The following is a 14,318-nucleotide window of genomic DNA, read 5'->3' on the forward strand; positions in this document are numbered from 1 at the left end:
GCAGAAACCAATGTCGACTCCTTGTACTTTCCAAATTTTCCCTCTCATCTGGTGTGAAACAGTCACAGTTCCTTCCCATAGATCATCTGCTGACTGGTTGGATGACACTATGACCAGGGACCCAATGTAGCTGCAGGCATTGAGGGAGATGCCCACTACACAAATCCCTCTTTCAGAAAAGGATCACAGTAATCTTGAAGAAGCACCACCTCAGTATGACAAAAGAGGAACGTGAGATAGACAATTTCTTAATAGGCTAAGGAAGCATGATATACTTTTGGAAGTGCATTAGGGAGAGGGAGAACAAGGAAAAAGTCCTCCAGAACTTCTGGATAACATCCCCTCTATGTCAGTCAGAGACCAGGCACAGGATGGAAGACACCTGTCATGAAATCAAATGATCTTGCAATCAGAAAATAATTGTTTTCCACAGTTGCATTTCAATCACAGAGTGGGCAAGATGGCAAACAGATGTACAGGGAGCTATCAAGGTTCTAGGAAAGAAAGGATAATACAAAATCCTTCTGCTTCCTTTCCTCATGACAAACAGATTGGAAAGAAGCACTCATGTCCTAGTACAGCCCCATATATGCTCCTGCATAAAACCCTGCAGTATTATGCATCAGGTTTTGTTTCCTGTTTTGCATTTTGAAGAATGCCAAGCAAAAATAAGCCACTGGTAATATTACCCAACTTCAACTACCTCAAAAAACAGATCAAGGATAAATAAGGGAAGCTGACTTTTCAAACACCAGAAGCTAGTGCCTTCTTTTCCAGTTTTGAACTTAAAAAAATAATTCTGGTTTTCATTTGAGAAACTAGAACTTCCCAGTTCAACTGAGTAACTACAGCTGTCACACCATCCTGGCATAATCTCTACAGATCATACCACCATATGACATTGACTCAGCAGCCAAAGCTATCCCACTTTCATGAAAATAACAGATGCCTTCATCTGGAGAAATGAACTTCTGGTGAGCCGAGGTCAACGTGCCACATGTCTCAAATGACCACTTACACTTTGACATACCAGGGACAAGATTACTACAAAAGCAGCTGGCTAGCTAAACATCTAAACAGAGATATTTTAAAGGAACCAGATTTCTAAGAAGTACCCATTGCCCATTTAAGGGCGGAGAAGCGTAAGAGGGAAGAAGTTCTCCTTGTTACTGCTTTCAAACAAACAACCTCATGCGACTGATTAACCAAAAGAAAATTCTGAAAATTAATAATTTTTTTTAGTTTGACTCATTTGATGTTTAAGCTAAAGATATGGCAGCAGCTCTTATGCTGACTTTAAGAAACACTCACATTAACCTAGCGTAAGAGTTTATTTTTCACATCTCAATTAGTGTAAACCTCTCTTCTTCTAAAAGGGGTGGCTCGCTGGAGTATAGAAGCTGCCAATTTAGTTGAGAATTCAGGTATGGGAAAATTCTGCACTTTTTACTGGAATATTTTATCCATACACTGTAGAAAAGCATTATACATTTAATAAGAAAAATAAAACTGGAAAACATGTTTTTTTTAAACCTTGGCATACACAGCTTCCAGAAGATTCATGAATCTAGACTAATTCTGATCCGGTGTATCTCTGAGTGCCCCTACTGAAGTTTAAAAATATACCAAAGAAAAGCCTATTAGCTGAAGTTCTTGTTTATCTTACTTATTACAGCTCCATTGCCACAAAGCTATACTAGGAAAAAGTTGGGAGGATGAGGTGTGGAGTATTTGAGCTTTCACTTAAAACGTTTTGTCATACCAGCCATGGATGATAGGTTTTAAAATTCTGTCAGGGTAATTTTAGTTCATATACTTACTTGGTACCATCATATCAGAAAATTAGATGCACTGAGAGTAAGATCCTTTGGGAATGCAACAATAACAGGCAAAGGAAATACGGGAAATCAGAGTGACCACTTGCAGGGAAATATATCCACTTCTAAGAAAGTAGATGAGATTTTTTTACTTTCTTTACAAGGGCCTGAAGCAATAACTATATAGTAGCACCACTGAAAACAGCAGAAAGAAATAATCTGTTTTCCAGACACACAAAAGAAACAGGCTGCTGAACACTGATTACAGAAACTGGCTCAGTCTTGGAAGGATGCATACAGCTCAGTCTGTATGGCAGGCAGAGATCAGGGTCCAGTACACTTAGCTGGCAAGACACACAGCAAACCTATAGACATGCTTGAATGTGATTAAACTGAACATCATCAAATCAAAATGGAAAGGAAAAAGCAGGGGCTATTGTCCAACACTTTGAGACTGTACCTCTGCCTAGAGAAGCAAACCCACTTCATGAAAGCAGAACAGGGTAGAAAGATCCTGGTCCCACTTTGCCTGGAAATGTTAAAATTAAGCGGTACAAATTACACCAAAAAATCTAAACGTGCAAAATGTAGTCAGAAACAGATGAATTCACTGTGCACCAAGGAAAGCAAGAATGAGAATCATGAGGAAGGTGAAGCTGCTCAAAGGAGATGACATACAGCTACCACCTAATGACTCTGCTCTGCAAGGTGAGAAAGGTTCAAATGGTTTCATGTTGGAGACACAACATTAGCTATTAATACATTTGTCTTTTTCACAACATTTCAAGATATTATTAATCCAACAACAGAACTCACTAAATACTATGAATCTGAAAAAAAACCCTGTTCTAAACCTTAAACCTGTTCCTTCTCCTTCCTCCTCCTCAGGAGAAGGAACAGTTTCCTGAACGGAGCCCCCAAAGACAAATTAAAGACTCATTAATAAAAACAATTCTATTCATAAAAAGTAGATACATGTGATTCTTAAACAAAGGAAAACTTAAGCCTATCTCTAAGTTTGCAAAATAACTGAAAGAGGGTCCCCACATGAATAAAGAGCCATCTAGGTAGAATTACACATCTCTTTTAAATTACTTCAACCAGACCTTCGTTTCTTTCTCAAAATTCACACTATTGCTCGAACAGGCTTAGAAAAGACTTTGATACAATTAAAAGAAAGGAAAAAAAAAGGAAAATTAAAACAAAAAAAACCCCTACTATTTTAAAAAGCCAGAAATAAATAAAAAAACCACCAAGTATCTGGCCAAAGAACTGAAGTTTTGTTTCAAAATGTGAAATTTCAGTCAGTTTTTCCTGCAAGTTTGACGGTACTAAGAGTTACAACTGACTGATTCACCCTCCACAGACCAGAGCTGTCAGGCTCTGAGGAGCATTACAAACTGTGACTTCATCTTCTACATGGGTTCAGACACCTCTCTAAAATTGTGTATTTGATACACCTACCTAGAGAGTCCAACAGAATTCTGGTCCAACAGAACTTCTTAAGTAATTCCAAAGATCATAGCTTGAATAGTTCTCATGGTCTGAGTGCACCAGGCTAATATTTGGTACCAACACAAGGATCTAAAGAGGGTTTTCAGGACCCTGAGGGATCCAGAGGGGTGAAGCACAGAAGGGTCAATTCCTTCCCATTTCCTTCCATACTCTGTAAGTCAGGAGGACCTCAAGCCCAACCCCTTTCCCTGCTGCTTCCCTGCACTCTGAGGGCTTGGAGAATCTGATGTTTTGCCATCAGCTGCCTCCTGCTCTTCAGCACCCACACCCATGGGTTGCTGGAGAGAGCCCTTGAGCTCCCTCCTGAGACAGCCCTGACCCAGGGGGTCCTAAGTCTCCTATCTCTGACAGCATTCATATCTAGTTTTATGTATTTCTATGTATTTGTACATATTTGCTCTTTATCCCACAAGTTACTGCCCCTCTGATCCAGTAAATATGTTTCAGTTTTAATTTCCAACTTTTAAGTTTCTCTTCCTTATTCTCCTTTTATTTTCCCCTAGGAGGGTGGAAGGGAAGTAATTCTGGGGGGGTAACAGAGCAATTCTGTCCTCTGGTATTTGGTTTGCCCAAACTGCTGAACTGTGACAGTGGTCAGTTTGCTAGGAACACATGCTCAGGTGCATCTTATTTATTTTCCAAATGAACGACCCCTCTGCTTGCTGATATGGGAACTTAAGGCATGTCCAGAGCATTTTCACAGCACTTCACAGGAAAACAGACATAATGTCACACATGTGGAGAGAAGTAACACAAAACATCTATCTGCACAAAACACTTACACATTCCCAGAGAGGATCTTAAAATTGAAGCTAGTTGCAATCTCTCCCTATATTTAATATGCATTATTAGTGATGGCTATCTACTGTAAAGCTATTTTTTAAAATTTATTCACAGCAACTGTTTAGAAATGGAGAGGAACCAAGAACGAATCCATACCAAAAGCCAAAATTACAGAATACTGAACTATTCTTTTAACACAGACACAATACTTATGACTTCAGCATATCAACAGTTATATGTTCAGAGAAATAGTAAAAATTCAGAGTTTTGGAATTTCAATGTGTGAAACACAGCCTACAGCAAAGCAAATAGGGGCACAGCTTGCCCTTGAATTCATGGGTTCTTAAATAGCCTAAGCTCATTTCTATTCACGACTCTTAGCACAGAGCTACAGAGCTCTCACACCTGAACATTACTGACCCATATATTCTTCAGCATGTAAAAGAGCCAAAATTGCTTAGGAGACTCAGTGCTTTTCTGCACAACAATTCTTTCGGACGGATACACAGTAATATTATAAAGTTGTTTTGCACCAGTAAATTCCTTATATGGACAAAGATTTTAAGAACAGAATACTTTCTCCTGTTGCAGACGCATCCCCAGTAGCACTCGTGTAATTCACTTGAAAGCCTGATGTCAAAGTAAGTCATATGCCCAAGTACTTTTCCAGTTTTGCTGAGGCAAACAGGAAAGAAAATGGAGAGGTGGTCAACACTGTTTCATCTGGAATTCCTGACAGAACTTTACTACAAAGAATTTAAGCAGAGAGCAACAGGTCAGTTCCTTGCAACCTAGGAGTTAATTAATAAGAGGGGGAAGAGAAGCACATGATGTTGGCATAAGGCAGACAGGACAACAAAAGATATGGAGCTTGGGAAAGAAATAATCCATAAAACAGAACCAAAAGACCACATTCTTATGCAAAACCAGATTTCCTGTTCCCATCCCACTTTTTTGCCTTCCTTTGACAGAACACCCTTGATAGATTGTCTGGCTTGATAATGGAAAGGTGAAAGCACAGGATAAGCAGTCACTCCTGGCTTGTGCTAGCCCTCAAAATGCCAAAAGCAGGCTGACCTTCATTCGCTCTGCCAGAAACATCGGGGTCAATATGAACATCTAAAAAGGTTGTCCTGAGCATTCAGCAATGTTTTTTTTGAATGCTGTGAAAAGAAAACTTCCACAAAGCTGGAAGGAGGAAAGCAAAAGTTCTTTCAGCAGCTGCAAGGACTACCTTATAAGTCTTTCAGCTGCTGCAGGATGAGACAATAAATCTGTCCCTTAAACCCTAGTGGTTCAGTGTTCAAATCCTCCTTCAGACATATAAACTAAAGGAAACTACTATACTTGCTCTAGTACTCAAAAGGATCAAGCCACATCAGAAAATTACTATAGTTTTTGACTAGACTAGTTGAAAATGCATCAGAGGCAGCAGAATGTCTTTCATCTTTCTGGCAGAACATCTTCCAAACCCTTGCCCCCTAGTACCATACCACCACATCAGTGTTAATTGCCTACTTTTGTATGATGGATTTTTGAAAGAGGCTTCCTGATCAGTGATAAAACCAAGCTTTCAAGGTATGCTATGAGACTCATTCAGCTTTCTACTGGCAATACACTAGCCTCTCCTACGTTCTCAGTGACATAGAACAGCCATAGAATGTACAACATAGGCATAGAACATTATTTTTCTCTAACTTGGTAATCTCAAGTAGCAAATGTAGTGAAATGAGGCAACCAGGTGCCACTAATTACCAGGAAGTGGGCATGAGCTCGTGTTAAGCCCACCTGTGCCTGATTAGGGTGGGCCCCCACTGTGCATGAGCAGGATTAGGAGGCCAATAAAAGGTGAGTCCTGAAGCACAGGCTCAGCTCAGTCCTGAGCTAGCCAGCAGAGAGGTCAGTTGCTTCCGGAGCAGTAGCACTGAGCCAGGCTGACCAGTCCTGAGGGCAACAGACTCAGAGCACTGTTTGTGCACTTCTGCTGGAACACCTGTTGGACCTCAGAGCGCTGTGCCCTAAGAGAGGTTCGTCTTGCAACAAGCAAACTTTATATAAGCCCCTTCACACAACCCCTTTCTTCACTTTTAAAGATTAAATATAACACTGAAAAAAAACCCCAAACAATTTAGAGGCAGGACAAAGAAACATCCAGCACAATTTTCTCCACAGAGAAAATTCCACAATCTTTCCCACAGAGCAGCCCAAAGGGAAACAGACAGATGATTAATCTTCAGAACCAGAAAAATTGTAATTTTAGTTTATATCTTAATTTACATTTTTGCTATACAGATTATCTCATTATAAACTAACTGAAACACGGGAAACTCACTGGATTATCTCTAAAATAATACATGGGCACATGGATGAGGCCCTGAACAATTTTTTGGCACATCTGCGTGCAGAACGTCTCTCAAGCCTATTGCTAACTTTGAGATGCAACTGGGAAACAACTCAGTCACCACTACTGCATCACTGAACACCACTACAGAAAAATGAATGGGAAAGATCAGAAGTCTGTCCGTGGTCCATTGCCTCAAAGATGTTTTGTAATAGCTTACTCCTATTAAAATTCTTATGTAATGGGCTTCACATAGTACTTCGTTCCTACAGAGAACTGACAACACAAAATACAGTCAAAAGACACAGAAGACAGTAAAAATTCTCTGATTTCTGATTCAAGGGATTACTTCAGTTCATAAAAATCACTGTCATTGTCACTGTCACACGAGTGACATTTCAGTGTGTCAGGCAGTTCCTCTCAACTCACTTCTTCAAGCGTCAATTTTTAAGCAGCAAACCCAAAACAAGTCAACACTGTCCCTATAGAAAAGTCAAGCTCCTACCTGATTTGCAGGTCCTGCCATCATCTTCTAGCTGCACACCAGTGGGACAGGCACAGCTGTAGAAGGGGTCTCTTGGAGACAGCAGGCACAGATGGGAGCAACCACCGTTGTTTTCTTCACATGGAGTGTGAACTTCAAGAAACCAAACAGATTTATTTTCATTTTTCTATGACCCCTAAACCTCTTTTTTGTTCATGAGAGAAATTACAGATCCCAAAAGACTGGCACAAGTTTTAGTACTAAAAGACAGAAGAACCACAAATAAAGTGTTTGATTACCTCCTTCCCAACATCTTACTCCGAGGGCTACCTTGAGTGAGATGCACACAAAAGCTGATGTTGAAAAACCTGATATTTCAGCACATTCTCACTATGCAGTTCTTTAGTTTCTAAAGCTGAACACAAGCAAGTATTTTGGACATCAATTACATTGTAAATGCTGGGTCTGCTAAGCATTATGAAAACAGAAAACAGTGCTTAGAGTGTGGTGATGGGGGGTAGCCAGTTCTGTGAAAGAAGGGAAAACAACAATTGGGACAATTGTACATTACAGTAGTGTTACATGTTGGAGATACCTTTTCCTACTGCAAAGCTTTCACAGCAAGACATACCCCTGAACCACCAGGAAATCCAGGGAAACAACATGTAAAGTAAATAATTTTGAAAAAGTAAAAGGAAATAACTGGGGACACACACACAGAGGACAGAGATGAACACACAACAGCTGCACACATCTGTCTTGTTTACCTGGGAAAAAAAAATGACAACAAGATGAAATGGTAACCGTAAATAATTATAGAGGATATTGCCACCTATAAAAAATAATAAAAAATGCAAGCTGTGCAAGATTTCTCAAAAATCAGTTATAGTTTGAATAAGCATCTGAACTGCTCTAATATAAACCAACAAAATTTCCAGCTAATTTGGTTTGTGCTACTTCCACTGACAGTCACAAAAAGATAAAAATAGGAAGGAATCCAGTCTGATTTTAATGAAGTCAATGGCATCTGAGCTATTTTCAGGACAAGCTGTTTCGCTACGTGCCATATTTTTTTGTGACTGACCAAAAATACTGTGACCCAAGGCTGTGACATTCCCTGAGCTAAAAGCAATCACAAGAATTCAGCAGACAAACTCTTATCTGGAGATGTGCTGTAAACCAGGGTGCTGTGCATACCCAGCAACCTCAATGGAACCTTGCACATAATCCATCAGCAAGATGATCTCCGAACTTCTCTTGCTTACTTCCAAAACAGTTTACTGACATCCTATAAACTTTACTGGAATAACCAACAATATCTTTAGGGAAACAGATTTTAAAGTTGGCATAAATAAAGAAGCCCAGCACGAGTATTTTCCCCAGGCAAGAGATGATCCTTACGATAGTTACTCAGTAATACACATATATTTACACACCATCGCTTTTAAGTCTCATTCTCACAATCCTAAAAACATTCTAGACCAACTGCCAAATGGAATTAACATGCACAGAGACACACAGAGACAAAATGGAGACACATTCAATTCCCAGTTCTGTACATCTGCCTTCCTTTGAAGTAGCATGATACATAAAGGAAAAATAGAGGCATGGATATTTTTCATATAAATGCTCAGAACAAGCTTCCTTCCATACTGAAACACTCATACACTATTTGTTACATGTTGAAGACAAACATGATCCAGTTTGGACTGCAAAAATTTCACTTGCAATTACAACATGAACATTACATGTTTTGTGGCAGTTTTACTTAAAAAAAAGTAAGAAGAAATGATAAGTATTTTTTCCAGTTGTTTTTAAAACAATGGTGTTAAGAGGACACCAGATGAGTTCTTATCATACTTGTTCAGATATTCCAAATCTAAAGATGTGACCAAAGTTTGGATTTTTTTTCCACCTGGAATGTACAACTAAGCTCATACCAATTAAGACAGGAATTTTCAAAGAAAGATACAGGATTTGGGTACTTATACCTTTAGCAACCAATCCCCTGACAAGTGTTCAAAACTTTACAATTTCACACTAGACATCTTTGAAATTAACAGTTTTCCTGATAGATAGGTAACAGTCATGCAAAATATTTCAGGGAAAAGTCAAACATACAGTATGGCTGTCGGTCCGGACTTAACACCTGGATGTCCATCGGTGAATACAGGGCAGATAATATTTCTCTCCTTTTCTCTCCTGTCCTTTTGTTACAGGCATGAATGGAACGTGTTTGCCAGTCCGTCCAATACAAAGTGTCCCCAGACAAGGTAAGAGCAAAGGGATGAGTGAGACTACCTTCAACAACTTTTTGCCTAGATGAAAGAAAGAGCAAGAATAAAAAAAACTATGCTACCACTTGTTACCACACAGAAAAAAAACTGGCTTGCAAAAACTCACACAGGAATCATCTTCTTTTAAAAAATTCACTAGACCAAGAAATTTACTTGGTGATAAAAGTAAATGGTTAAAAAAAAAAAATGTAAACCAAGACCCATTCATAGAAAAAAGGACACAAACATACTGGGTTTCAGAACATGTCTCTGACTCAGCCCAACGCTCACCTCACTCACCACATCAAAGTTCCTGACCAGGGCTGTGCATAAACCTAAAAACACAGTTTCTGTTTGGGGGAAGCCAGAGGTCCAAAGAGTGCTCTTCAAATTAAAGTATTAGTTTTTTGTATTCCTATGCTATATGTGAGATCTTTGCCCAAGACTTTAGTGGCACTCAATCCTTTCTTCTAGCAGGAAAAATAATAAAAAACCTGAGAGTCTCTTAAAATTACCCCTCTTAACTTGGCCAGAAGCAGAAACAAATAGTTTTCTAGTTATCCTTCTAAATACAGAGCAAGGGTCAGTTACATATTTTCTAAGACTAAGTATTTATAACTAATATAAATCAAATATACTTCAGTTTTTCAATGACCTCGTTCAACCACACTTGTCTTTTGGGAATGAATGTATTTTCACATTGATTATTAATGGAACTGAAAGCCACAAAAAACCCATGACATTTCCAACATATTTTCTAAATTCAAAGGATGCTCAAATGTATATATACTGCAATGTATCTGTATAATTTAGGTTCGGTAGTTTTGGAGACATTTATTTAGTTGACAAAAACATACCTGCCACTTCCTCAGTCAAAACAATACGAACTCAGTTTTCACAAAATTCATGCATTTTATCTATAGACAAACACAAAGGCATACACACACCTTCCAAACCAATGTTCTGACACAACAAGCCACAATTCAAGTAATTCTTTTTTCTTTTCATTGGAGTTGGAAGAGAATTCTAGAGATCATTTAGTCCAGCCCCCCCTGGGGGGGGGGATCACCCAGAGCATATTACACAGGATGCACCCAGGTGGGTTTTCAGTGTCTCAAGGAGATTCCACAACCTCTCTTGACAGCCTGTGCCAGTGCTCCCTCACCCTCACACAAGTTTTTTTCTCATGTTTAAATTGAATTTCCTGTGTTCCAGTTGGTGTCCACTGCCCCTTGTCCTATTGCTGGGCATGATTGAACAGAGTCTGGCCCCATCCTCCTTACACCCACCCTTTAGGTATTTACAGATGTTGGTGAGGTCTCCTCTCTGTCTTCTCCTCTCCAGATTAACAGTGCAAGCTCTCTCAACCTTTCTTCCTAAGAGAGATGCTCCAGTCCCCCAGTCATCTTCATTGCTCTACACTGGACTCTCTCCAGCAGCTCCCTGTTTCTTGAACTGGGGAGCCCAGAATTGGACACAGTATTCCAGATGTGGCCTTACTGGGGCAGAATAGGAGGCAGAATGACCCTTCTTGGCCCACTGGCCACACGCTTCCTGATGCATACCATTTGTCTTCTTGGTCACAAGGACACAATGCTGGCTCATGGATAAATTATTGTCTACCAGGACTCCAAGATCCTTCTCCACAGGGCTATTTCCACCAGGTCAGCCCTTAACCTATACTGATCATAGAATCACAGAATCATAGAATTGGCTGGGTTGGAAGGAACCTCAGAGGTCATCAAGTCCAACAATGCATGGCCTTGGTCTGCTCCAGGTGCCAGATCTTATATTTGCCCTCTGGGGTTTTTTGCCCTATATTTTTAAACTCTGTCCCCTCGTCCAGGTCACTGATGAACATGTTGAACAAGAGTTGACCCAGCGCTGACTGCTGCAGAACACTGTTGGCTACAGGACTTCAGCTTGACCCTGCACCATTGATCACAACCTTCTGACCTCTGTCACTCAACCAGCTCTCAATCCACCTCACTGTCTAACCCACTCATCTAACCCACACTTCTTGAGTTTCTGAAGGAGGATTTTATGGAGGACTGTCAAAAGCCTTGCTCAGGTCAAGGCAGATGATCATACACTGCTCTCCCTGCATCGAACCAGCCAGTTACGACATCACAGAAAGCTAACACATTGGTCAAGCATGATTTACCCTTTGTGAATCCATACTGACCACTCCAAATAACTTTCTTTTCCTCCACATGTCTAGAGATGACATACAGAAAAATTTGTTCCATCAACTTTCCATGGATGGAAGTGAGTCTAACCAGCCTGCAGTTCCCTGGGCCATTCTTCATGCCCTTCTTGAAGATGGGAGTGACATCATCCTTCCTCCTGTCCTCAGGCACCTCTCCTGTTCTCCAGGACCTTTCAAAGGCCTCACAAGAGCATCTGCCAGTTCTCTAAGCACTTGAGGGTATATGCCATCCAGGCCCATGGACTGGCCAACTGGCCCATGTCCAGTTTGGCCAAGTGATCTCTAACCTGGTCCTCCTTTATCAAGGGAAAGTCTTCCTCTCTCCAGACCTTTTCCCTTTTGGGAGGAGGCATATTACATCAATATGCATAAAACTCTCCCAATTTCTTATCAAAGCAAAATTATCTCATAATACACTTAAGATCTCAAGAAAATGAAAACATAATTTTAAACTACCTGAAGACCAAAGCCAGACCAGATTGCAGAGACCTCAACAGGTCATTTCACTGGCAGAAGACACTCACCCTTTAGGACCAACACAGCCTGCCCATTGAACACAGCATAGAATTGAAGGTGCAATCTCAAACATCTAGGTCTGTCCTGTCTGAAGGATCATCTCTCTCTGTTTACAAAAGTCAAAACTCAAAAGCATACTTGGACAGGTGCCACCAACCAAAATTTCCATACTTTGCTTTCTATCATGTTTTTAGAGAAATGTGCTTCCTGCTCACTTGCAGTCTGAAATAAGCTGAATTTGATTTATTTAAGTAATGCATGAAAGGAATCTTTGGATGCTGCCAAGGATAAGTGTGTCTCAGTGCATATTTCCTGTAGAAAAAAAAATAAAGTAACAACACTGTAAAACCTCCATCACTTGTTCAATGTTATGTTGCCAAGGGCCAAGGATAAGCATCATTAACTATTTTGGAGACAAATATGAGCCTAAAAATAAATAAAAAAATGATCTAGAAGAAGGCTATAAAAGGACTGTGATGAAATACTGATACAAACTATCTTACTTTTACAGTCAGTTTTATAAGATGTGAGGCTATTTTACTTTTTGTAAGGCCATTAAGTGCATTTTAAAAGAACAATAGGATATTGGCATCATTCTAGATTTCTGGGGGAAAATGCTTCAATTGAAAAATGAATGCAGGAAGTGAGAAATAACTTACACCATATTACTAACTAAAGGAAACTTACCTAAAGGAACCATCCAGATTTGCTCTATGAATGAAACTCAGTTTTGCATCAGCCCAGTAAAGTTTTTGTTCATCAAGATCTATTGTGAGTCCATTTGGCCAATAAATATCTGAATCAACAATTATTTTTCGTGTGCTGCTGTCCATTCCTGCCCGTTCTATTCTGGGTGTTTCACCCCAGTCGGTCCAATACATGTATCTGAAAAAGAAAGCAAATGAAAACACAAATTAAATGACAACATGTGCTTGGCTTCAGGAACAGAAGTGGTAGCATGTCTTTGCAAAGCCTATAAATATACATACATAGAGTGATACGTATACATAAATGTATATACCTAAAACTTTAACATACTTATTAACTAAGGCACAAAAGGAAGGTATACAGCCAGTGGAAGGAAGGACAGACAACATGGGGGGACTATAGCAATGCTGTTTGCCACTGCAGGGCAAAAATCCTTGAGGTTAAAGCTCAGCTAGGGTTGAAGCTGACACGCACTGTGAAAGATAATAAAAAAGGCTTTTAAAAAAATGTTGATGGCAAAAGGCAGGCCAGAAACAACACTGGTCCATTACTTGATGATCATAGACACCACATAAATAGGGATATAAACAAAGCAGAGACTTTAATTCTTTTTTCACATCTGTCTTCAGTGATGATGGGCTTGAGCATCCCAAGAGCCTTGGGCCAGTGAAGCATGACCATGCAAACAACCATCTCCCAGTCAGCCCTGAACTTGTGTGGGATTTGCTGCTTCAGCTGGATCCTTATAAGTTGTTGGGGCCTGATGGGATTTATCCAAGGCTACTTAAAGAGCTAGCAGAGGTTGCAGTGAGACCTCTCGATGATTTTTCAATGCTCTTGGTAATCTGGAGAGATACCAGTTGACTGGAATCTGGCAAATGTTCTCCCAGTCTTCAAGAAGGGCAGTAGGGATGACCCTAGTAACTACAGGGCTGTTTGTCTCACCTCAGTGCCTGGTAAGATTATGGAGAAGATTATCCAGGGAGGTATTGAAAAACACCTAAAAAGCAACACAGTCATTGGTCCCACCCAGCAGGGGTTCATTAGGGGAAGGTCCTGCTTAACTAATTTTATTTCCTCCTATGACAAGGTAACCCCAGGTAACCTGACCTAGGGAAGCCAGTTGATGCAATCTTTCTGGATTTCAGGAAGGCCTTTGATACTGTCTGTGACAGTACCTTCTAAATAAAATGCCCAGCACCCAGCTGGACAAACATTTAATGTGATGGGTGGAGCTCAAAGGGTCACATCAGGCTGGCAACTGGTCACTACTGGGGTTCCACAGGGATCCAGTCTACGGCCTGGTCCTTTTAATATATTCATAAATGACTTAGATGCAAGACCTGAAGACTTACTAATTAGGTTTGCAGATGACACCAAATGAGGGGGAGCAGTTGACACCCCCGAGGGCAGAGAGGTCCTGAGAGGGACCCAGACAGAGCAGAGTGCTGGGCACCTGCCAATGGTGTGAAGCTGAACACAGAGAAGTGCTGAATCCTGCACCTGGGACATGGTAACCCTGGATATTCATAGACCCTGGGCAGCCAGAGGCTGGAGACTGCCCTGCAGAAAGGGATCTGGGGGCTCTGGATGATGGGAAACTGAACAAGAGCCAACAGTGTGCCATGGCAGCCAGGAGGGACAACCTAGTCCTGGGGTGCACCAAGCA

General features: G+C 40.5%; 1 protein-coding gene across 1 annotated transcript in view; it reads right to left on the reverse strand.

Moving 5' to 3' along the window:
• Positions 1-14,318, reverse strand: part of LOC103530464 (low-density lipoprotein receptor-related protein 5) — a 140,361-nt gene that overhangs the window by 82,537 nt on the left and 43,506 nt on the right. Inside the window, 3 exon segments of the mRNA XM_030451247.1 lie at positions 6,962-7,093; positions 9,062-9,258; positions 12,629-12,826. Coding sequence (XP_030307107.1) covers positions 6,962-7,093; positions 9,062-9,258; positions 12,629-12,826 — 527 coding nt within the window.

This window comes from Calypte anna, chromosome 5 (genome assembly GCF_003957555.1).
Source record: "Calypte anna isolate BGI_N300 chromosome 5, bCalAnn1_v1.p, whole genome shotgun sequence".
NCBI classification, from domain to species: domain Eukaryota; kingdom Metazoa; phylum Chordata; class Aves; order Apodiformes; family Trochilidae; genus Calypte; species Calypte anna.